We start from the raw sequence: 26,560 nt of genomic DNA, 5'->3' as shown, positions 1-26,560 counted from the left end.
GAGCCATCTAACTCCTGGTCTCCTGGTCGAACTCCAGAGGGGACAATTGCATATTAGGCGTGTGTGCGTGCGTGCGTGTGTGTGTGTGTGTCGGTGTGTGTATGGATTCCAGAAAGAGAGAGGAAGGAAAAGGGAGAGAAAAACATCAATGAGAAAGAATAATCAATTGGCTGCCTCCTGCACACCTCCTCCTGAGGATCTAGCCCACAACCCAGGCATGTATCCTAATGGAGAGTTGAACCTTTGACCTCTCAGTACATAGAACAATTCTCAACCAACTGAGCCACCCCAGCCAGGACAATGCTACATTTTGATAGATGATATTTCATGAGACATATATATATATAATGTATATATGTATATAAATATACAGTATATATATGCATATAAATTATAGTATATATGTATATAAATATACTATACACACACATATATACATACCAAAGCTCATTACTCAAAATCAAGTTGGAGAAGAAGGTTGATATGTAGAAAGCCACAGTCACTGCCCAAAGTATTTGAGGAGGGGACCAATAAATGGATGATGCTTAGAACCAATCTAACCTGCAGTGGTTCTTTGATTCTTCTCCACGTATATTTATTTACTAACTCTGGGCCCTGCTTTCTATATACCTGAAACTGATCATCCCCACAGACATGCTTTGTAAGTTCCTGCATATGAGGACAAACTAAAATGTAATAACAGTGTAAAAAATAAAAATAAAAACAAGCATGCTACTATGAAATAATTATATTTCAAATCACGAAGTAATCAAGTTAACGTCAAACTTGGCATTCACGAAACTTTCTGAAAAACATGATGGAAAATAAAATACATTGCCATATACCATTGAAGATGATCCAGCAGAGGTGCTCCTGTGGCAAGGCCACCTGCATGGTGAGTCTTAAGGAGGACAAGATATTCAGACACTGGATCACAGACTCTTTATTCTGCATGTTCAAATCACTGTTACAGACCAGCTGGTAGCTGCAAATATTTCTTCCATTTAAAGCATGAAACTGAAACGCATGGGAAAATATAAATGTGAATATAAATAAAGTTTATGCAATTTAGAAAAGCTTTCCTTAAAACATACAAAAACTAAAATGGAAACAATTGTGCTTAATTAATTTAATAGATTAGTATAGTGCTATCGACTGACTGTATCCCCCGAAATTCTTATATTGAAATCTATCCCCAATGTGATGATGTTAGAAGGTGGGGCTTGGGGAGGTAATCAGGTCATGAGAGTAGAGCCCTCATAAATGGGAGGAGTGCCTTTCTAAAAGAGACACCAGAGTGCTCCCTCCTGCCTTCTGCAGTCTGAGGACACAGCGAGAACCAGGCAGCAGGCTCTCCCCAGACAACCACATTTTCTAGCACCCTGAGCTAAGCCATCCCTGCCTCCATAAAGTGAGAAAGAAACTGCTGTTTAAGCCATCAGTCTATGAATTTTTATAATATCCCTAACAAATTAAGACATAAAAAAATAGGTTTCTTCGAAGCATCCATTTAATTAAGACTATTACCTTTCCTTAATCAAAAAAAAATTTCAAAAGCAAAAGAAAGTACAAAATCCTATCTCCAAGAATATGGAATTGAATCGTTTTTTGGAAACTCACCAAATGGCATTTTAACGTATCAATTCAGGTATAAATATTACCATGTACACATTGATTTGGCCAATGTTTATGGACCACCTCAATTAGCCACACTCTGCTAAGCAACAGTGACTCAAAGTTGAGGAAGACCTGGTCCCTGTTCTTGGCAAAAAGAAGAGAATTTCAGGGACAAGCAATGTTAGGAATGCTTAAGGTAGTTTCAGTGGCCACTGGATTGAAAGACTTTTGAAAGGTTAAGTAAGAAGGTTTAAGATAAAGAGATTAGGTTATAGAGGCGGTTCCTAGTCCGAACATGAAGAGTGTTCCAAGCCATTCCAAGGAATATGGACTTTAGCCAAAGGGCAAAGTCAAAGGGCAGAGGAGTAGAACAATTTGATTTACACTTTAGAAATTAATTATGACAAAAGTGTGGAAGATGGAAAGCAGGGGTAAGGGCACAAAGCTACATGCAGGGAGGCTGGGAGAGATCAGAGGCGTCTGAGATAGTCCAGACATACCAGGGCCCTGAAATGGGGAAAGATTTAAGTCTTGTCTGAGTCAATGGGATTCAGTGGCCAATAATATGCAGGAGATAAGGGAGGAGAAGATGTCTGCAGTGATTTCCTGCATGGGTGACTGGCTGGAGGCAATTATGGAGGAAAGATGATGAGTTCAGCTTGGGATATGTCAAGTTGAGATGTCTAAGACACAACTGGATAGATGTGGAGTTCTGAAGGGAGTACTGACAAGCCCTGTTAAAGCTATGGGGGTGGACCCTCTTAGTAATACCAATGGGCCTTTCTACCATATGTATTTCCTGCTTGGATACATGTACACTATTTCTAGCCACCATGTAGTTGGTATCACAGAAGATATTCATTGAATGAAAGTTGGAATGATCATTATCTTCTAAGTCAGTGGTTCTCAACCTTCTGGCCCTTTAAATACAGTTCCTCATGTTGTGACCCAACCATAAAATTATTTTCGCTGCTACTTCATAACTGTAATGTTGCTACTGTTATGAATTGTAATGTAAATATCTGATATGCAGGATGGTCTTAGGCGACCCCTGTGAAAGGGTCGTTGAACTGCCAAAGGGGTCACGACCCACAGGTTGAGAACCGCTGTTACGTGCTCTCTCTCTTTTACAAACAGATAATGATGCCTCACAGTTTTTGAGTGTTGGGCCCTATTCCAAGTCTTTTGTTATCTCAGCAACCTCAAAACAACACTAGGAGGTAGGTCTTATTATTTCCATTTTTACGGATGAGGAAACTGAGGCACAAAAAAATCGCAAGGTCCCATCATTAGGCAGTGGCACAGCAGCTCTTTGAACCCAGACAGTGTGGCTCCAGAGACCAAATCCATATAATCTCTGCCATAATGCCTTCCTGCAGTACATACAAAGGGAATAATTAAATATTACATACATGATTATGAATGTTCACACAAAACTTTGCTGTTAATAGTTTGACAGTGAATTGTTCATTATTACTGATTCATCTGTGATCTTTATGCATTTAAAATCCAAGATCTATTTCTCTAACAAAACTTCTCAAGACCTCTAGTTCTGTGTTGATAGGTTCCTACTGGGCTAAATTTTCAATCTTACTTATTTTATTTTTTTATACATATTTGTTAAGAAATGCAGCATGCCAGTATCATACCAGAACCTCAAATTAAGCATGCAAAAAAACACAAATTCTTGCCCGGCCAGCATGACTCAGTGGTTGAACATCAACCTATGAACCAGGAGGTCACAGTTGGATTCCTAGTCAGGTCATATGCCTGGGTTGTGGGCTCAATCCCCAGTGTGGGGCGTGCAGGAGCAGCCAGCCGATCAATGATTCTCTCTTATCATTGATGTTTCTCTCTCCCTCTCCCTTCCTCTCTGAAATAAAAATATATTTAAAAAACAAACAAATACAAATTCCTCATACCTATTTGCACCCATCACAACGGTCCTGCTGGCAAACTCTTACATTGTCTTCATTGCTTTATCTTCTGCCTCCAGTCTTTTACCTTCTAATCTATTCTATGTATGGCTTTTACTAATTCTAACTATATCATTTCATCTATTCATCCAGTCAATAAAACTTTATTGAGGATCTATTATATTTTGTAATATTATTATTAAAAAATAATCAAATGAAAATGTAGCTGGTGACAATAAGTGATACAAAAAAATAAACAAATAATGCAGGGAGTGCATGAGACCTGAAGGAAGTAAAGGACGAGCCACACAGATATCTAAGATACAAGCTTTGTAGACAGTGGAGCTCACCAGCACACTGGCACTAAGCCAGGGAGAAGAGGTGAAGGCAGGCTAATGCAATATTGAGAGAGAGAGAAAAAGAGAGAGAGAGAAAGAGAGAGAGAGAGAAAGCTAGACCAGAGTGGGATAGGAGGGGCCTTAAAAGTCCAAAGTTCTAAGCTTTTCATTCAGTACTCTCCCCAATGGGGTGCCAACTTATATTGCCCTATATTCCCATTCATGCACCTATTATATAGCCAAACATACTTTCAGATTTTCTGCTTATTAAACCACATATGTTTCCAAGGCCTTGAATGATCAAGTTTGGAATAACAGCTTTGGAGTAAGACTGATTAGAGTTCAAACACCAACTCTGTCCATTGCTTTAAGTGGACTGGTTTCTTAGTCTCTAAGAAGCCTCAGTTTCCTCATCTGTAAAAAAGGCATAATAGTACCCTACTTTTGAGACTAAAATGAGGCTGAAAGATGACAATTCATATACTGCATATAGAAGAGCCTAGCACATGGTAACCGTTCAACCAGTGAATCAATGGTAACAATTAACATAATACTGGTATGCCAGAAATAAAGCATAAAATTCTATATCATAAGATCTGTGTTTAATCTCCAGAGCCAATAGTTAGGCTCTGTGCTTAGCTTTCTTTTTCTCTTTTATAAACTAATAATAGTATCTAACACAGTTTGTAAACTGAAAGTATCCTACAAATATTAGTTATTATAAGTTATTATAATGACAACTGTCTGCTGGATGAATGAGTGATTATAGTGATACAATCTCCAAAGCATCTTTGCAAAGTCTAATAAGTATACGTTCTTATCTAGCACTGAAAACATTTATTAAGCAACTTGTAGCACACAAGTAAATGCTATGCTAAGCACAGGAAAGACATTTAGCAGCTCTCAACAAAAGGATATATTGCATAGCTAATCATAACTTGTAGCTATTTTAGCTGCTTTCATCTTACTGTATTTGCAGCAGTTGGGTCTCCAATACCGTTTGGAAAAAAGACAGTTTTGAATTGTTGTATATCTGCTATATTCTCATCAAAGCTGATACTGAACTGCTGAAGATATCTTCCATAGCACTGTAAAAGGGCCAATTTATACTCCTAAAATAAAAAGAGCACTTGATGAAAATTTCAAAATATAATTTTTCTTATTAAAATCTGTATAAATATTAAAATTATATCCAGTAATTATTAAATTATATAGTTACTAATATTAGGTACTATTTATATTATTGTTAATAATATCCATCTTGATTATTACCACTATTACTACCACCATTACACTATTACTACCATTATCACTATCATTTCCAAACACATGTGATAGACACTGTGCTAGGCAATTCATGTGCATTATTTCATTTAATTCTCCTCACAACAAGCCGAGTGTGAGATAAGACCATCGTAACTTTAAAGATGAGAATATCCCCAAATTCAATATCACCATGATGGTAATCCACCCACTCAGTCAGAGAGGGAGATGAGGGTGTTACTAGCCTTGCTTCTCTGATATCTCCTAAGCTCCAAAAAAGAAGGAAATAAAAAGATGGAGAGGGGAGAGGAAGGCGAAAAAGAGAGAATGAGGAAGAAAAGAAGGGAATGGGGGAGAGAGACAGCGAAAGAAAGAAGGAAGGAAGGAAGGAAGGAGAGATAAAGAGAAGGAAGGAAATGGAAAAGGAAGGAGGGGAGGGAGAAGAGGAGAGGAAGGAAAGGTGAGAGAAAGTCAAAGGGAGGGGAACGAGAGGAAGGAGAGGAAAACACAGATGAGCTGGCTCAATCTCGCTTTGATCTGTCAACAGTCTCTGAAACTGCAATAGCCCAAGCCAAAAAGTCTGAGCTGTTGTTAGTTATGATTCTGTTAGCTCTAAGTCATGCTTATATTCCCATTATAAAGTCATATGCCTCATTTCTGTAGCCCACAAGGCACAGTTGATCTGGAGAGTTTCAGAGCAGTGGGTGTGAGCAGGGCTCTGAAATATGTGTCTGTTGCAACCCTTACTCAGCTTCCTCCCCTGTAACTGTGTGTCAGGACAAACAACTGCCTTTCAAGTTGCGCAGCCCCTTGGGAGGCATCCACAGTCAAGTGCTGTTTTGTTTCTATTTCTATTGACTTGTTTGTTACTGGTCACTAATTAATTCTGGTTCTTTTCTGTTCTAACTTGATTCCTATAATGAATTCAAATCTAGGTTCAAAACAAAAGTCTTCCAACAAAATGATCTTTACTGTAACTAAAATAAAGAGATTCTAGAACCAAAGTAACCAGTCAAGTTCATTTTCAGGATTACAAATATATTCTTTATCAGCCCACTTTTCCATCAGTGAAAAGTATTTAAAACATTTTCTTTGTTCCTTCAAGCAAATTTTAAAATATCCTATCTAGACCTCTCTATCTGAAATATTCCGAATCCTTAGTTACTACCCATCATCCACTTGCTTTATCAATTTCTAACATGCTCCTTCCTACTCCCTCCACCAATATCCTCCCCACCCACCTGTATATTCCTCAAACAACCCCCAACAGTGCTGTATATCACCAGCTCCTTCTACTGAGGAGAAGCATAAAAATGGAGAGGGAACAATCTTTTAATTCTTGTCAAAACTGTTATTCCACTTTACATAAATACAGCTTACAAGTTGGAACTCATCATTTTATTTTTCCTATAGCAGCGGTTCTCAACCTGTGGGTCGTGACCCCTTTGGCGGTCGAACGACCCTTTCACAGGGGTCGCCTAAGACCATCCTGCATATCAGATATTTACATTACAATTCATAACAGTAGCAACATTACAGATATGAAGTAGCAGCGAAAATAATTTTATGGTTGGGTCACAACATGAGGAACTGTATTTAAAGGGCCAGAAGGTTGAGAACCACTGTCCTATAGTTTTCCAAACTGTATTTTCAAGTTTCTAAGAACCATGGTCCAGTTGCATGGAGCTAAGGTGATTCTCTCATTTTGACAGCAGAAAATAGATCTTTGTTCTTCATTATGAAAGTTCCTTTTTATCTTATCCTCTATTTGATAAACTTCCCTCCTAAATCAAAGGATTCAAGTCCAGAAAATAGAAACATAGGAAGAAAATGACGCTGAGAAACTAAAGATTGAGAAGACACTCTATACGGCCAATGTCTGGCCTAAAGTCACTTTGGATAAAATAAATCTTGGTCCAAGGATCCTAGATGAGCCAAAAACTCATATTTAACTTGGAGTAATTGGGGCCTATGCCAGAACTGAAGGGAAAACTTACATTATCATTCACTAAAAAGTCAGTGATGGTGTGTGTGGTCTTAGCAAGTCCATGAGTCCACAGCAATCTAAGACCTGGGCACTGATGTGTAACTAGAAATAGGGGCAAACTCCCATTTGGAATACAATACTGAGCAAGAAACAGGGCATGTATGGAATGACTGCTATATTTACATTCAGCAGAACAGTAACAAGGAATTGAAAGTCATTTGAACAGGCACTGGGACGCAGGCAACACAACAGCAAGGCCAGAAGCCATGAGAGTTGCATGCTGGGTAAGGCCAACCATGTGAAAAACAACAGGAAGTGGTGTCTGGGCTCCTTTGTATACGGTAGGAACATGATGACTCAGCATTTCCTGTTGGGCGCCTAACCACACCCTGTTAGCTGGGGCCTCTGCTCCTAGCCATCCCCAGGCAGCTGTCTTTCTGTTCAGGAACATCTCACCTCTGGAAAAATCTCAACTACAAAATTAAAAAAGAAACACTCTTTTGGTTACTGTGCCTCATTAAAATTTTATGAATTCATTTATTTTTTTCTAAACAGCAACAATAATCAAATCATGTAAAATAGTAATGGTATCAACCAAACAATAATATAATTAGCCAAATGAGTATCATTTAGGCTCTCTTTACTCCGGAGGCACTTACTTTCATTTCGCAGAGGCTATCTCCAACCTTCAGAAGCTTTTCATTGTAATAGGCAGTGGGCAGCCGGGGTGCGTATTTGGTCCAGATATTAAACAAAGACATAGCACTGTAAAAACCACAAAATAAAATGATATCATCACAGTAGGAAAGCTCAATTAATTAGCAAGCAATCCTTAAAAACTTATCTGGTGCTAAGTCTTTCCAACATGCCCTTTTTTTGATGTCTAATCTCTCTCCTCTCTCTCTCTCTCTCTCTCTCTCTCTCTCTCTCTCTCTCTCTCTCTCTATATATATATATATATATATATATATATATATATATATATATATACTAGAGGCCCGGTGCACAAAATTTGTGCACTCGGGGGGGAGGGGGGTCCCTCAGCCCGGCCTGTGCCCTCTCGAAGTCTGGGACCCTTTGGGAGATAATGACCTGCTGGCTTAGGCCTGCTCCCGGGTGGCAGAGGGCAGGCCCAATCCTCAGGTGCAGCCCCTGGTCGGGCTCAGAGCAGGGCCGATTGGGGAGTTGGGGCGCCACCCCCTGTCATGCACAGAGCAGGGCGATCAGGAGGTTGTGATGCCACCCTCAGTCATGCTCAGGGTAGGGCCGATTTGGGGGTTGGGGCACAGTCCGCTGTCACACTCAAGGCAGGGTCAATGGGGAGGTTGCGGTGTCCTGGATCAGGCTGGGGGTCCCCACTGGGGTGCCTGGCCAGCCTGGGTGAGGGGATGATGGCTGTTTGCAGCTGGTCACACACCCTTCAGGGTGGGGGTCCCCACTGGGGTGCCTGGCCATTCTGGGTGAGGGGCTGAGGGCTGTTTTCAGGCTGGGGGTGACTGAAGCTCCCAACCGCTCCTTTTTCTCCTTTTTTTTTTTTTATTCTGGGCCAGCTTTAGCTTTGAGGCTTGGCTCCAGCTCTTAGGCCTCCGCTGCTGAAAGTAGGTTTCTGGCCTTTGCTTATAATGTTGCGATCCTGCTGGCTGAAGCCCGGAGGACTAAATCAGGTTTCTGGGGTTTTGTTTAGCTTCTATATTTGTTACATAGTTGCTTAGAGTTGCAGCTCAGAGGCCTGCAGCGGCAGGCAGGGAACGTTGGAGTCCTCGGTTACTGAAGCAAGCAAGCCTCATGTTAGTTTCAAGCTGCCTGGCTGCCGGCTGCCATCTTGGCTGGCAGTTAATTTGCATATTGCCCTGATTAGCCAATGGGAAGGGTAGTGGTCGTATGCCAATTACCATGTTTCTCTTTTATTAGATAGGATATATATATAATATGTAATATGAAAATGAGGTTGAGACTCTGTCACAGTCACGACCAGCTCAGGAGGAGGGGTCGGGCCCTGCCCAAGCCTGAGAGATCAACACAGAGGGGCGCCTGCTCTGAGCCTCTGTGGCGCGTCTGGGGGCAAGCCCCCAGCGGACATACACACACACACACACAAACACGGAGCCTGCTCCAAGCCTCCGCAGCCAGACTGCGGATGTCCATCAATAGGACATTCCCTGAGGGCTCCCAGACTGTGAGAGGGGGCAGGCTGGGCTGAGGGACCCCCACCCGCCAGTGCACGAATTTCATGCACCGGGCCTCTAGTCTATATAATAAAAGCCTAAGTGACCATTATGGCAGAATGACCAGAACGACAGGTCACTTGAAACACAGGAGCTGTCCCCTGGTGGTCAGTGCACTCCCACAGGGGGAGTACCACTCAGCCAGAAGCCGGGCTCACAGCTGGTGAGCATAGTGGCAGTGGCAGGAGCCTCTCCTGCCTTCATGGCAGTGCTAAAGTGGAGTGAGCTGAGCGGTAAGGAGCAGCAAGCAGGGAGGTGGTAAGGAGTGAGGGGTCTTGGACTGTGAGAGGGATGTCTGACTGCTGGCTTAGGCCCGCTCTCTGGGAAGCAGGCTTAAGCCAGCAGTCAGACATCCCCTGAGGGGTCCTGGATGCAAGAGGGCGCAGGCGGGCTGAGGGACAACCCCCTCCCCAGTGCATGAGTTTCATGCACTGGGCCTCTAGTTATTAATAAATTATAACTATAGCTAAAATCATTGCTTTTGTGTAAAGCACTGATGGAAGCTTCTTACATGTATTTTTATAAAACAGATGTTTTTAGGTTTGCAGAAAAATTGAGCAGAAGGTATAGAGATTCCCTATATACCTCCTGCCCCACACATGTACAGCCTCCCCCATTATCCACATCCCCCACCAGAGTGGTACAATAGTTACAACTGATGAACCTACATTGACACATCATTATCGCCCAGTGTCCATGGCTTACATTTGGATTTACTCTTGGTGTTGTACATTCTATGCATTTTGACAAACGTATGATATTACTATTCACTGCCCTAAAAATCCTCTGTGCTCTGTATATTCATTCCTCCCTACCCTCAACCCCAGGTAACCACTGATCTTTTTATACTATCCATAGTTTTGCCTTTTTCAAACTGTCATATAGTTGAAATCATCTAGTATATAGCCTTTTCAGACTGGCTTCTTCCACTAAGTAATGTGCATTTAAGATTCCCCCATGTTTTTTCATGGCTTGATAGCACATTTCCTCTCAGCACTGAATAATATTCCATTGTTTGGATGTACCACAGTTCATTTATCCTTTCACTTAATGACAGACATTTGCTTCCAAGTTTTTCCATTTGAATAAAGCTGCTATAAACATCCATGTACAGACTTATGTATGAACATAAGTTTTCAACTCCTTCCAGCAAATACCAAGAACAGTTTACCAGAATATATTCAATTTTATAAAAAACCACCAAAGTATCTTCCAAAGTGGCTGTACTCACCAGCAATGAGAGATCCTATTGCTCCATATCCTCAACAGTATTTGTTGTTGTCAATGTTCCAGATTTTGGCCATTCTAATAAATCTGTAGTGGTGTATCATTGTTATTTTATTTTATTTTTAATATATTTTATTGAGTTTTTTACAGAGAGGAAGGGAGAGGAATAGAGTCAGAAACATCAATGAGCAAGAAACATCGATTATCTGCCTCCTGCACACTCCCTATTGGGTATGTGCCCGCAACCAAGGTACATGCCCTTGACTGGAAGCGAAACTAGGACCCTTGAATCCACAGGCAGACGCTGTATCCACTGAGCCAAACCAGTTAGGGCATCATTGTTATTTTAATTTGCATCTCCCAGGTGATATATAATGTGAAGCATCTTTCTTTAGGTTTATTTGCCATTTGAATATCTTCTCTGGTCTGTTAAGGTCTTTGGCCCACTCTTTTAATCAGATTGTTTTTTCTTACTGTTGAGTATTAAAGTTCTTTGTATAGTTTGATAATAGTCCTTTATCAGATATATCTTTTGCAAATTTTTCTCCCTATCTGAGGGTTGGTTTTTATTCTCTTGACAGTGACTTTCACAAAGCATAAAATTTTAATTTTAATGAAGTCCAGCTTATTAATTCTTTCTTTCATGGATCATGCCTTTGATGTTATATAAAAACATATTGACCCATGGTCATCTACATTTCTCCTCTGTTATCTTTTAGGAACTTTATAGCATTGTATTTTATGTTAGGTTTGTGATCTATTTTGAGTTAATTTCTGGGAAGAGTATAAGGTCTCTGTCTGATTCATGTTTTTTTACAGGTGGACATCCAGTTGTTCTAATACCATTTGTTGAAGTGACTATCTCTACTCCATTGTATTGCCCTTGCTCCTGTCTCAAAGATCGGTTGACTTTATGTGTGCCTATTTCTGGGCTCTCTGCTCTGTGCCTTTGATCTACTTGCCCACTTTTACCAACACCACACTCAATTAATGTAGCTTTATATTAAGTCTTGATTGAGGTCAGCGACTGTCAGTCCTCCAGCTTTGTTTTCAATATTATGGATCTTTTGCTAACTTGCTTTTTTTTTTTTTCATTTCATTTTCACAATAACCCTAAGATGGGTAATATTAATATCCCAAATATACAGTCGATGAAACTGAGGCTTAGTGTATTCATGCTCTTAACTAGTACGTATTTAACTGAGCCTTCCAATCCTCTGGAATATAAACTCCTTGAGAGCAAAGACCTCGACTGTATTATTCATTGTCAAGCTCCAAGAGTAGTGAATATAGTACATATAGGTACACAATAAATATTTGTTGAAACAATGAATGAATGGCTGAATGAATAGGAAAAAAAAACATTCTTTGCTTTTATTTTATTCTTTTTTATAAAGGGTACAAGGATTCAAATACCTAGTCAATCCATTTAGGGCGATGCTTCATTCCACCAAGTAAAACAAAAACAAAGCATACAGTATTCTCAACATAGTTTCCAATCAAAGTTTCAGGGGGTAGCGGATCATTGCTTATTTTGTTCATTCATTCAGTTAACATTTACTCCTTCCTACTCTCTCAGACATTATAAATGCCTCTAGGAAAAATCCAAATTTCCCTTGACAGTTGTCCAATCCTACCATACATTTCCAGGTAAGGACAGTGTTATGGATTAATGCTCTTCTAAGAGGAGACACCAGAGAGCACTTGAGCTTACTCTGGTTCTTCTTCCCTCCCTCCCTCCCTCCCTCTCTCCCTGCCTTCCTCTTTCTCTCCCTCCCTACCTCTTCCTTCTCTCTGTTCGTCCTCAGAGGAAAGGCTATATGAGGACAAAGTGGGTATCTGTAAGCCAGAAAGAGAACTCTCATCGGAAACTGACCCTTCCAAACCTTTATCTGGGACATCTAGCATCCAGAACTGTGAGGAAATACATTTCTGTTTTTTAAGACAGACAATGTATATGGTATTTGTATGGCAGCCCAAAATAACTAATACAGACAGGAATCTAAAGTCAAGGACTGAAAATGGTTCTAGTACTTTGATATACGTGTTGGGATATTAATAATACAACCTGAATAGAAATGTCAATTAATTCATTAAGGTAATTAAATGATATTGATTGAGTGACAAGGGAAGTAGGGGGCTAGGGTATTCCCGTCTTTGTGGACTGAGTAATAATATAAGTGGCTAAAAAATGTACACATGAAACAAGTACTAAATAACAATACCAAATAAATAGTGTGGCAAATATAGCCCATAGAAGTTTAAAAAGGTAGAAGCTTTTAGGGTTTTTGTTTGTTTTACCTTTTTCTGTTTCATTTGATGCTTCATGAAATCCTACAATATTAGAATAAATATAATGAGCCGAAACCGGTTTGGCTCAGTGGATAGAGCGTCGGCCTGCGGACTGAAGGGTCCCAGGTTCGATTCCGGTCAAGGGCATGTACCTGGGTTGCGGGCACATCCCCAGTAGGAGATGTGCAGGAGGCAGCTGATCGATGTTTCTCTCTCATCGATGTTTCTGACTCTCTATCTCTCTCCCTTCCTCTCTGTAAAAAATCAATAAAATATATTTAAAAAAAAAAAAAGAATAAATATAATGAATGCGAAAAACTCACCATCTTCCTAGAATTCTTTTTAAATTTTTATTTTATATTATTTTTCCCATTACCATTTATCTCCTCTCTGCCCTTTCACCTCCACCCACCCACCTCCACCTGCCTGCAATCACCTCACTGCTGTGCATGTCCATGATTCTTTTTCTTTTTTGCTCAATCCCTCCAACCCCTAAATTATGTAGATGAAAGAGTTAATTCTTTCAAACCTTATGGGTGACATAATGATGACTAGGTTTGTTACTCATAAAAGAAAAATATCAGCTTTGTTAATTTAATCAAGGTTATATAATAAAAGAACTTTCTTTTTTTTTTTTTAAGTGAACCCTAAGATCAAGTTAAGACTGCTTGTTGGGAATGGCTTACATAATGATTAAACATGGAAAATATAACATAGACTATATAATATACATCATTTAAGAAAAGAATGTTAATACAGTTTGGATTGCTGATTGATTATAGCTGCTGCTGGATATTTAGAATTTTCTAAAATAGAAATTCACAACTATATAAAGCATATGTCTAAATCTTATATGTTTATAACAAAAGCATACCTTTTAAAAATTTATCAGACTCTAAATCTAATGACATTGTCCATCTGATCAAAATCTACATTTTGAAGACTATGAATTTTTATGCTTATGGAAGGTCTTACAGTTACAAAAGGAAACAAATGTTGATTGTAAGGAATAACCATCTGTCAAATATTTTAGAAAAGCAAATCCCACCTCCTGTATTCCTAACTGGTCTCCTGTATTCCTAACTGGTCTCCACCTTGTCATTCTTGCTCCATTTGAACAAGACCACCAAAATAATATTTTAAAACAAAATCACATGAGGTTAATACCTTGCCAAAAACTACCCAATGGTTTCTCATTGCATTCGGAATCAACACAAACTCTATAAATGGCCTCTAAACCCTTCCAGAGCCCTATCTACTCCTCTAATCTCACCTCATGCCACTGCACCCACACTCAGCAAGCTATGCTAAATGGGCTTCTGTCCATGCCTCCAAAGTCTCTGACTCTCTCCTGCCAAGATCTTCCCACATGCTTGTTTTCTCTATTTATCCTCTCTCCTTGCCTGGTCAACTGCCAGCCCTCCTCCTAATCTCAGCTTAATGTCACTGCCCTCACCATTCATTTGAAATGTCCCTGCTGTGTTCTTTTTAAGCCTCTGCTCAAGCCTCTATCCTGACCACCTTATTGAAAATGACAACCTCCTGTCTCCCATCCCGTAACCCTTCCTCTCTTTCATTTTTCTCCGTAGCATGTATCACTTTCTAGGTCACCATACAATAGACTTGCTTAATATGTTTATTATCTATTTCCTCCTCTAGAATATAAACACCAAGAGGGCGAGGATTTTTATCTGGTTCACTGCTGTATCCCCAGCACCTAGTACAATGCCTGGCACATATACGTGCTCAGTAACTTCTCCCTGTATTGCCCTTGTTTCTGTGTTGACTTAATGACTCATTTGGAAGCCTATCTCCCTCTCTAAACTACAAGTTCCATGAGCACAGATTCCCATATCTATTTTGTTCACCACTGTATACCTCACAACGAGGGCAGTGCCTGGCACATAATAGACACTCAATTAAAATTATTGTATAAAAAAAAATACCTAAATTGTAGGAGAGGTTAGATTGCTAAGGTCCATGCTAATCTTTAACATTTGTGACCCTCTGATAAGTCTGTTTAAAGATGGGACAGGTCCTGTACTTACTGATCGATCCAGGTCTACTTTCCCATATATAACACTAACGATGATTGAAATGCAAGGATAATAACCCTTGAATTCTTTCAATACCAAATATGCATTGAATGTTTACTATGTCCCAATCACCAGGGTAGGTGCTGGAGATAGAGCAATGAAAAGGAGACACATTACTCCTAAGTCACAGGGAGCTTACATTCTAACGGTGGAGAGAGACAGCCCACAGCAAAACAAATAAATAAAAAATATAAATTGATGGACAAACCTGAATTAGGTATGAAAAGCCACTCTAAGGAGGTAAAAACTGAGCTAAGACCTGAAAGAAGAGAAGGAACCAACTATTTGAAAAGCTTAAGCAAGAATATTTCAGAAAAAGGAGGCAGCAAATACTAACAGTTAGGATGAGAAACAGTTAGGATGTTTCCCTGGAAAGCCCTGAGAGACAAGTGAGGATGAGCTGAGATGAGAGAGGCAGGTAAGGTCAGGTCCTCAGACTCTGGGGATATCATGAGAAGTTTCAATTTTATTCTAAAAAGCAAGGGAGGGCAATAGGAAGTCTTTAAATAGCTGAGTGGGTGATTTTTTCATAAAGGTCGCCCTGACTGCTATGTGAAGGATACCTCTGAGCATCAAGTATCTGCAGGGAAAATCCAAGATGGTGGTGGTTTGAAGTGGAATGTTGGCCATGGAGATGGAAAGACAAAGTGCTAGCTAAGGCACAAACACGGAAATATTTTAAATACAAATATACATAGCTTAGGTATGTAATGTGCTCTCCTTGGTTGATTCTTGGTTTTCATATTACTTGGCCCATCATCAGGATTTGCCACAGTTGATCAGTCATCCCTTCCTTTTTGAAACACTTTCTTTACCTGGCTTCCAGTACACCACTCACTTACTGATTTTCTCCTACTTCCTTGGCTACTCTTTTAAATCTCTGCCAGTTTTGTGTGTTTTTTTATCCTTCCCTCCCCCCATGGTCAATGTTCAATCATCCCAGGGTTCAGTCCTGGGACTCTCATCTTCTCCATCCACTCACTCCCTCAACTATTCCATCAAGTACCACCACTTAAATATCACTGATATGCTGACAAATCCCAAATGTATATCTGACCTGCAGATCCAAATGTCCAAGTACCTACATAATGGCTCTGCCTGAATGCTGAATTACATCTCAATCTTAATATACCTAAATACTAAACTCATGATTTCCCTCGCTCCTGCCAGAAACCAGTTTTTCCCACAGTCACAATCCAATCCAGGGACCTTCACATTTGCCAGTCTTCCTGTTTGGCAAGTTCCTTCCACAGAAATACTCATCACGCGCTACCATATCTGCTCATCTTTCTCCAAGGCCACTTTTCCTGACCTTCTCTGAGCATCCTCCCTATCACCCCCCCATTTTAAATCGCAACACTCATCCCATATCCCCCACCCCCACTATCTGCTCTAATTTTCTCCCCACCACTATCGCCTTGTGACATAATTTCCTTACAGATGTGTTTAGTAGCCATCTGTAGTCACAAAAATAATGTGTTGCATGAGGATACAAATTTTTATATATTTTTCTAACTTGACGTTTTCCTAGTATGGTACGTGATGTACAGTAGGTGCTCAATAAATAGTTAAATACATGAAAGAATAATAAACATAAATTAAAATGATCTCTTCATTTTAAATGCATAAATAGAAATATCAGTTGAAACAATTCACTATTCTGGTGTTCTCTGCCACGTGTTTAGATTTATAACTGTTCAGTTTGCACGGTATCTTGACTGGGAGGAAAAAGATAGTAACATAAACAAAAAAGAAACTTAACAACAGGTAGTTTGCAGTTGGAGATAATAACATAGTGATAGAAACCCCCAAACGGCAAACAGATGTGCAAAATTAGTCACAAAATCACGAAAAAGTCACTGTGGTCCTAAGAAGACTATAAAAAGGAATTCAAAGCGCATGTTCACAGAATGGCATACTTCATGGCCAGCCTCAAGAACTTTTTCAAGAACATAAACTACTTCAAAGTGACTCCTTTTCCTCCCTACACAAAACTGCCCCCACAACAAGAAAACTTGTAAAATCTGGGAGCGAGCCTGGAATGTACTGACTGGTCTGGAGTAGCAATTAGGAGACACTCAAAAACAGCGAATAAGAAACACTGACCAAGCAGGAAGCAAAGATACAATTAGGGACGGAAAAGCGATTCTCGTCTCCGCTTCTTAAACTTTGTTGGCATATCCAGGGACCTAGCGCGGTCCAAGCTCCGGGACCACCCGCGTCCTCTCCAGCATCCCCGCCTCGCCCCCGGCGGCCTACTCCTCCCGCCCGTCCCCTCCCTCCCTTGTCCCCCCGCCCCCGTCCCGCCAGCGCCCCGCCTCCGCTCACCCACGCCGGTTGAACTCATGCTTCTTCTCCACCGTCGTCGACAAAGCCTCCTTTCTCCTCATAAAGCCTAGCAACTCCTGTATCTCCTTCTCCAGAGAGGCCAGGAGTGGGTTTTTAGCGTCCAGCGGCCCATAAAACACGGCGAGGGGCAACGTGTCTTCGTGGCAGGTGGGGTAGGGCAGCGAGTCCAGGGAGCTCGCCTTCGTCTGCAGGGTGTTGGAGACTGTGGCGGAGACGGGGAGCAGGGGCACCGGCAGTCCTGGCTGAGACGCGGAGATGCCAGACATGCTGGAGGAGGTGATCGAGGAATGGCCGTGCGCCGCCATGTCGACCAGCACAGGAGTGTACAGACGCGGTTGCCTGGCGACGGTGTCGTGGCAACCAGGCATCCAACCAACGCGCTTTTGGGGGAAACACAGTGGCCCCTGGAGGGCAAAGGAAGAAAGAGTCAAGTCCAGAAAGCAATTGATACCCCTGAAGGTTTTGGGGGGATTTGGGGGGCGGGGAGGGCGGGATGAAGGTTCTGGACAGAGAGCCCGCGAATAGGAGAGCCCAAACTTACAGATTCAAACTATTCCTTTTTTTTAATTTTATTTAGACCGCATAATGATGATGATTATCATCATTAATATGTACTAGGCATTGTTCTAAACATTTGAAACATTATCTTATTTAGTCATTAGAATAGCTTCACAACTTAAGATGTTATTAGTATCTCACAGTTTACGAAACCAAAGTTTACAGAAGTTTAGTCATTTGACCAAGGTCAGAGTAAACCCTAGAGTCGGGGACCAAGCAGGTCTTAGCCTTCTGACTTCAAAGCCTGTGTTCAAAATGAATAGGTTGTACTGACCATCTCCAAAACACTAAGCATATCAATCAAACTGAAATTTTAAAAATATGTGACAAGCAATTTAAAAATCAAGTACATGCAACTGTCCATTCGCTTCCCTCTATTTGTCTCTTGAGGTTTATAACTGTGGGAGTGATGTCTGTGTTTAACAATTATGACTACTTTTTATTGATTCATTTGTATTTCAAACATATCCTAACTATCACTATATTCTAAATTAAAGTGCATTTTACTCAATCTTAACTATTGAACAGTAATGTGTACTAGTGGCAAGACTTTTTAAAATTTAGCCCTAAAAATATTCCTCCTTGGTACATTTACCAAAAAAAGTATTTTTAAATCTCTCTCTTTTTTTCAATCAGCTTGGTAAATCTTTCTCTTCTCGTCTGATCCTTGTTCTCACATAACAGACTTGTCCAGTTAGTATAAAAGGCTGGTGTGATTTGCCACTGAGTACTAGCTATTATATTGATGAAAGTGAAACTGCCAGATAAAATTAAATGGAAGTGACCAGAGAGGAGGAAAGAAAATAAAAATAAAACAGATAAAGTTAGGATTTTTCTCCATGACCTGGGTGTTCTCACAACCTCAGTCATAGTGCAAAGCACATTGCAAAGTCACTGGTAAAGGAAATGTGACTAATTTCAAATACTTGAATTATGAAACATTGCATCTTAGTCATTTTTCTTCTTGCACATACTGTTAACAATGCTTAACCTTCAGTAGATTTTGGAGCTTGTCTGAATAATTTAAATGGGTGCTATACTCTGAATCATCATTGTGGTAAAAATGAGTTTCATTTTCTTCCATTTAAATTATATTTGAAGCATTTTTTTGAATATTTGAGGTGTTATCTTTCTTGTAATGAGATGCAGCTATTCGAATATCTTTTTTATTTCCTTGTCACTCTGCTTTATTCTGTTCGCCATAGTGAAAGAATGGAGCTCTGCAACTGTTGTGTCTGACAGGGCTAAGAAATGTAAATAGCTTCATTATAAATAATGTAAATTGCTACTTCCTTATAATTAGTGTCTTTGCAGGCTGCAGGGCTCCTTTTTGCCCATCCCAGAGTCGTTATCATCTAAAGTAACTATTAGAGAAAGAAATAATAAGGTTAATACTCTTTCTATTCCTAATTTAGCTTTTAATCATTTGGACTGTTCCAAATATGTACATATATATGTGGTATATTTTTAAAAGCACAAAGTTCTCCCCTTGCCACCGCACCATCTAATGTAGACTTTATTTTTCAACTTCTTCATCCCTTCATTCAGCAACCATATTTTAGGGTGATATACAATGAATAAATGAACCCACCCATCCCCTACAAGAAGCAGATGACACACAACTAACCATGATAAAAAGGTACAGATGAGCCCAGCCGGCGTGGCTCAGTGTTGAGCGTTGATCTATGAGCCAGGAGGTCATGGTTGGATTCCCAGTCAGGGTACATACAGGGTTGAGGGCTCGATACCCAGTGGGGGATGTGCAGGAGGCAGCCCATCAATGGTTCTCTCTCATCATTGATGTTTCTCTCTCTCTCTCTCTCCCTCTCCCTTCCTCTCTGAAATCAACAAAAATTAAAATTTTTTAAAAATGACATGCTGTGAAATGTGCTGCGATGAAGGTTTAAAAAATGCTAAGAGAGTCTCAACATGGAGCTTGGAACTGGAAAGAGAACCGAGGATGGTAGAAGGGGTGATGTGTTAGCCCTGGACAGTAATTGCTACTCATTAACAGAAAGACCCTTGCAACGGGGATTTGCCTATTTGCTGTGATGACCTAGCACCCCAGCCTAGCAACTGGCATAGAGGATGACTCAAATCTTTGTTGGAATGAGTGAATGAAAAGATATAAGATAAAACATTTAGAAGGTTATCCTGAATGATAGGAAAGCCTGAGTAAGGTACAGTCATAAATATAAATAGCAAGTTACATAAGTAACCTGTCTAGTGTGGTAAACCACCAACTGCAGTAGATCCAAAGGCAGAAAATAAGACAGAAAGAGAAACATTATCAAATATAGTAGGTAGTTGGAAGATGTGCTAAGAAAATTTAACTTAGTTCTGTATTCAGTGGGGAGTCTTAGAATAACAGTGTAATATACAGGTTAAAGCCCAAATTCAGGGGCCTGAAAACATGGTTTGAATTCTCAGTTTTTCCAAATTACTTAGCCTCACTGTGCCTTCATTTATTCATCTGTAAAATGGGGCTGAAATAATACTACTACTTACCTCATTATTTTGCTTTGTTTAGAAATAATTGAGTTAATATATGTAAAACCTATAAAATAGTGCCTGACACATAGTAAGTGCTATGGTAATGTTTGCTAATATAATTATTTACTTGGGAACCATCAAAAGTTCCTAAACAGAGAAGAGCATGATCTAGTCTGTATTTTATGTATTTTAGAATGGAACTATTATGGCAGAATGAAAGACAGATTGGAGCAAAGCAGGTTATATCTAATCACAGTTGCACAAATTACCACTATATATATATATATGGCTGATATGCAAAGTGTCCCTCAGGAGTTCGACTGCAAGAGTTTGATAGCTCACTATGATGTGCGCTGACCACCAGGGGGTGGCACGGAACATGGCAAGAGACCAGAAGCAGTGGTCGCTGAGGGACCAAGGGAAGGAGGAGGCGGGGAGTTGAGGAGGTAGGGAACCTGATTGGCCCTGATCACTGGCCAGGCCTAGGGACCCTACACATGCACGAATTTTGTGCACTGGGCCTCTAGTGGTTATATATAGTCAACAAATGAGACAGAAGTAGCCAACTAAAACCACAGATAGACACTGAGGCAGAATTAGTAGGAAAACAAGTTATAATCAATAAAATAAATGTAGAGTCATGAAGCAATATGTAATTTATATAAATGTGTATATATATATACACATATATATATAGTGTAACATATATTTTATGTAATATATATGAAATGGCTATAAAAGTATTCGCAGAAATTCTAACAGAATGTATTTATGGTCATGAATTAATGCTTTCCTAAAAGTAAAAGACAAAAAAAAAAAATCTAATCAACTTGAATAGATTAAAAAAAACTTATAGAACAATGAAAAAATACCACCACAAAGGTAGAAAAACAAGCCACACACATACACCGGGGAAAGATATTTCTAATGCATAACCTACTGTGTGAACACCATATTGATAAGTATCAATAGCAGGCTCAGACCAGATAAAGATACGGCTTAGGTAAATCAATTTATTACGGATTACCAGTGGGAGTCTGTAGTCAGGATTTATGACAAAGAGATCAGTAACACTATCCAGGCCAGATTGGAAGATAAGTTTTCAAAACCTAAAATCCTCACCAGTGGTACATAGCTCTCAGTGGTTCTCAACCTTCTGGCCTTTTAAATACAGTTCCTCATGTTGTGACCTCAGCCATAAAATTATTTTTGTTGCTATTTCATAACTGTAATATTGCTACTGTTATGAATCGTAATGTAAATATCTGATATGCAGGATGGTCTTAGGCGACCCCTGTGAAAGGGTTGTTCGACTGCCAAAGGGGTCGCGGCCCACAGGTTGAGAACCGCTGCGGTCTAGATGGTACTATCCCTGCATCTTTCAAGTCTTTGATGATGTTTGAACAAATTTCTGCAATTCCTCTGGAGTGCAGTATTGCCTCTAATTTAACACTTTGGTATGGATAGTTTCAAAGGTCTCCACTTGACTCTTCTACCCATAACAGCTCTAATGCTACAGACCAGGGATTGGGTGTTAGAGGTCTGCTAAATACTAAGTCTCCTCTTCAATCAAAGGTTCTGAGTTTGTGAACTGCTTAAGATCTGGAACCAAATGAGGAATCACAATTTTCTATTGCAGCACCTGATTTCAGACTTCTGCTTGCAATGTCATTGTAACTGAGTGAGATGCTCAGCCTCTCTGACTCCATCTTGTTCAGGCCTGTCTGTTCCGTGGCCTTCAGGCTATAGCTTCTGTTTAGTCTTACATATAGACATGCTACTCATTAGAAGAATTTTGCTTTCAGCTTGAGTTTTACAAAATAGCCCCTTACCAGATAGTGTCTCTCCCGAGGAGATAAGGAAAGTACGAATTGTTTATCAAAGATTTGCAGGAACCTCGTCATCAGACTCACATCAACTAGCACAATCTTCCTCAGTTGCCTGCTGGCACTCAGACATCTTCAGGTCATCAATCACCTCTTATCCCGCCCAATTTCCCCTTCCCTTGACATAAAAGAACCTGAACTCAGTACTTCCTTAGATAGATTTGAGGACTAGGTCCTTCATCTTCTTGGTTGGTGTTTTCTCCATTAATAAATCTTTCTTTACTCCCCCAAGTCTGACATTTTCAGTTTTGGCCTTTCAAAGTGTTGGGCACATGGACTTTGGATGGGTAACATTCTGAGTTTTCTGATTATACATGTGGGGCAACACCTTTGTTGCAGGTTTATCCATCTTGCCCCTTTAATACCATGATACATTAGCTACCACCAGATTAAGTCAAGGGTGGGGAACATCTGGCCCATGTACCATATAAGGCCTGCAAAATCTTTTGGTCTGGCCCTATCCAGGCATTAGGGGTTAGTTAATTAAATATTTGACCAAATATAGCAGGCTAATTTTTAAGTTGATAATTCTATATGGTCCAGAATGACATTATAAATATCCAAGTAGCCCTTGGCAGAAAAAAGGTCCCCCACCCCTGCTGTAGGTAAAGGCACTTTCATTGTCACTGTGGCCTGGCTGTCTTTATGATAATTACATTAGTAGCCTTTGTTAACTGCTACCACCTGGACTTTGCTGTACTGGACTTACATCTTCCCCACTAATATTATGAAGCTAAACTTCATGGCAGAATCTTCTACTATCAACCCTGGTGTACAGATAACAGAAGCTATGCAACTTCTCCAAAGGTGCTAGTGCTCATCTCATTGCTTCATTCCTGTATCCTCAGTGAAGGAAATACCTCTGACCATCCCAGGAAACATAGCCAAGTGGCGGGTTCTGAGCACATACCTAATAAATCCTTTCTACCATCCCCACTCTCTGAGACTTCTGACCCTTTCTTCAATTCGATACCATGGAAGTTCTACCATCTCTACTTCATTTGATGTAGAACATTATCGGATCTGTGCTTCAAGAAGCCATCTCAAGTTATTAGGAATCCTGGATCATCGGTAGGTACCCCCATATTAATTAATTCTACACTATCCAGCTTTGTATTCTGTCCTGCTGGTCTAACAGAACAACATACACTCCTACACATGTTCCCCCAGTTCCAGCGAGTACCTGTTAGCCAGATCCTGCAATTCCTTTGGCATGTGGGCTATTTTTTCCCCCAAAGCAGAGCTTGTACTTTCCTGCTCAGGCTGTGCTGAAACCTGACTTTGGTTTTTAGCCAGGAGCTAATGAAAGATGTTGAGGCATATCTTGAGGACAACAGGAATCATCTTGAAAGGCACCTGCTTCAGATTAGATAGGTTAATGTGTGTTCCCCCAGGCAAGCGGAGACTATTGCTCTTGGCAAGTGGTTAGAGGCTATTTCTGCCCGCCTGGAGAGCTCAGAGGAATTTAGAAGCTCAAAATTATTAAGCTTGTCTACCTAAATATCTCCATTTCCAGATTCTGGGGCTCATTCTTTTCTTAGAATCTCTGCTATATAACCAGATCTGGGGCCTGATTTTCAGCAAAGTCTTCCCTGCAGTTGCCCTGAGCTGTGATAAAGCTGCTCTGACTCTCAGAGCATGACTTAAATTGTCAGTTAACTGCCTTAAGACTGTATATATAGGCAAGACTTCCAATGCCTTCAAAAGAAGCCACACCACAATCTCTTTAATTAATATTGTCCCCATATTGACTAAGCACCATAGCTATTTGAAATCCCCTTACCTTGACAATTCCACCCTTAAGTCATTTCCACCTGAAGTCTCAGGTGGAAATGAGGTATATGCCTACCACAATTAAACTGCATACAAAGGGTGATTACCACTCTACCTACCACCACCATCGACTCCCTATTGCTGTTAGACAGTGGGTGATTTAACTCTAAAATCCCATCCTGAGGGTGCACTTTTTACAGCTCACTCTTACTGTGTTAACCTAAATATCTGGTTATCTGGGTTCCCTAAATCACAAGGTTTGAGGCAAAAGCTTAAGTGCTAGTGCTTTATTTGGTAGTATAATTCCCATGAAGCAAGAATGAGAGAAAAGGGAAGTGAGGCAGGGGCTATGATGATTAATTTTATGTGTCCACTGACAGGGCTAAGGGATGCCCAGATAGCTAGTAAATCCTGATTTCTGGGTGTGTCTGTGAAGGTGGTTCTGGAAAATATTAACATTTGAATCAGTAGACTGAGTAAAGAAGGTCTCCCTCACCAATGTGGGTGAGCATCAGCCAGGCTGTTGAGGGCCGAATAGAACAAAAAGGCAGAGGAAGCATCAATTTGCTCTCCCTACTTGACTGGGACATCCATTTTCTCCTGTCTTGGACATTGACATTCCTAGTTCTCAAGTCCTTGGTCTCAGACTGGAACTTATACCACTGGCAATCTTAGTTCCCAGGCCTTTGAACTGCGACTGAATCATACCACTGGCTTTCCTGGTTCTCCAGTTTCCAGATAGCAGATCATGGGACCTCTCAGCCTCCATAATCAGTTGAATCAATTTGTTATAATAAGTTCATGTATATGTATATGTATATGTATATGTATATGTACGTGTACGTGTACGTGTGTACGTATGTGTGTGTGTGTGTGTGTGTGTGTGTGTGTCCTATTGGTTCTATTTCTCTGGCAAACCCTGACTAATGCAAATATTGGTACTGAGACATGTTATTGCTGTATAAATACCTTGAACTATGAAAGTGGCTTTGGAACTGGGTCATGAGTAGAGGTCAGAAGAGTTTTGAGGTGCATGCTAGAGAAAGCCTACTTTGCCGTGAACAACTATTAAGGGAAATTCAAGTGATGGCTCAGAAAGAAAAGAGGAGAGCTGTAGAGAAAGCTTTGATATTCAAAGAGGACGCCCAAGTCATCCTGAACAGAATGTTGGTAGAAATCAAGACATATGGTAGTAAAGGCCATTTTGATGAGGTCTCAGATGGAAATGAGGAATGACTATGTTACTGACCAATGGAGGAAAGGCCATCCTTTGTTATAAAGTGGCAAAGAACTTGGCTGAATTGTGCTCATATTCTAATGTTTGGTGGAAGATAAAACTTGAAAATAATGAAACTGGATATTTAGCTGAAGCTGTTTCTAAGCACAGTGCTGAAGGCGATGCTTGGCTCCTCCTGACTGTGTATAGTAAAAAGTGAGAAGAGAAAAATGACCTAAGGGTGGAATTGTCAAGTAAAAAGGAAGCAGAATTTAAAGATTTGGAAACCTCTCAGCCTATTTATATTATAAAAAGTGTTTGGAAGAGAACCCTGAGAGTGTAGCCAAGGGAACATTTGATAAGAAGATTAGTGTGGCTCAGTCATCTCCACAGAAGCCGGGAGCTATTGTTCAAGACAATGGAAGAATGACTCCAAAGGCAATTCAGAGCTCCTCAGGGCAGGCGCTCCAATAACGGACCGAGTTCCAGGGACAGAGCAGCTACAGTAGGCACCCATGGCTGCCCCTCCAAAGGGGCAGGCCACAAACTTTGGCAACATCTGTGCTGCACCATCCCTGCCAGGGTGCAGAGTGCACTGGCGAAGTCCATATCGCTGCCTCTTCTAGATTTCAAAGAACAGGACTGCGGGGAAGAGCCAGAGGCTCAATATCCCAGCCTGGAAAGAAATGCCGACCCAGGGCAGAGAACCACCATGGATGAGGGTTGGAGACAAAGGGGTGCAGGCAAAGAGCTACTGTGGGGTTGTCCCACTGAGTTGCCACCCCAGTGGGCTTGGAATGGAGCCAAACAAAGAGCATTATTCTCAAGCCTTTAATGTTGTTTTCCCTGTTAGGGTCTGGATTTACCTCGGACCTATTATTTCTCCTTTTTACTTCTTGTCTATTTCTCCATTTCAGAATGTCTACCCTATGCCTGTCCTACCACCGTATTTTGGAAGCACATAACTTTTTTGGCTTCACAGGTTCACAGCTGGAGTGAAATTTTGCCTCAGCATGAATTATACCTCCAATCTCATTCATATCTGATTTAGATGATATTTAGATGAGACTTTGGACTTCAGACTTTAAAGTTGATGTTGGAATGAGTTAAGACTTGTGGAGCTGTTGGGACAAAATGAGTGAATTTTACACATGAGAAGAACGTGAGTTGAGGGCGGTAGGAGTGGAATGCTATAGAATGAATGTTCCCACACATACTAAAATCGATATGTTAAGTCCTAATACCTAAGATGATGGCATTTGTAGGTGGGATCTTTGAGAGGTGATTAAGTCATGACGGTGGAGCCCTCATGAATGGGATTAGT

General features: G+C 40.5%; 1 protein-coding gene across 1 annotated transcript in view; it reads right to left on the bottom strand.

Moving 5' to 3' along the window:
• Positions 1-17,615, bottom strand: part of CFAP54 (cilia and flagella associated protein 54) — a 252,382-nt gene extending 234,767 nt beyond the window's left edge. The window contains exons 1-4 of the mRNA XM_036301177.1: positions 17,290-17,615; positions 7,781-7,886; positions 4,840-4,983; positions 846-1,017 (exon numbers count right to left, since the gene is read on the bottom strand). Coding sequence (XP_036157070.1) covers positions 846-1,017; positions 4,840-4,983; positions 7,781-7,886; positions 17,290-17,615 — 748 coding nt within the window. The remainder of the gene's footprint in view (positions 1-845; positions 1,018-4,839; positions 4,984-7,780; positions 7,887-17,289) is intronic.
• Positions 17,616-26,560: the final 8,945 nt, after the last annotated feature.

This window comes from Myotis myotis, unplaced genomic scaffold, assembly GCF_014108235.1.
Source record: "Myotis myotis isolate mMyoMyo1 unplaced genomic scaffold, mMyoMyo1.p scaffold_m19_p_3, whole genome shotgun sequence".
NCBI lineage: Eukaryota > Metazoa > Chordata > Mammalia > Chiroptera > Vespertilionidae > Myotis > Myotis myotis.
The sequence above is the reverse complement of the archived record's forward strand: the minus strand, read 5'-3'. Positions and strand labels throughout refer to the sequence as shown.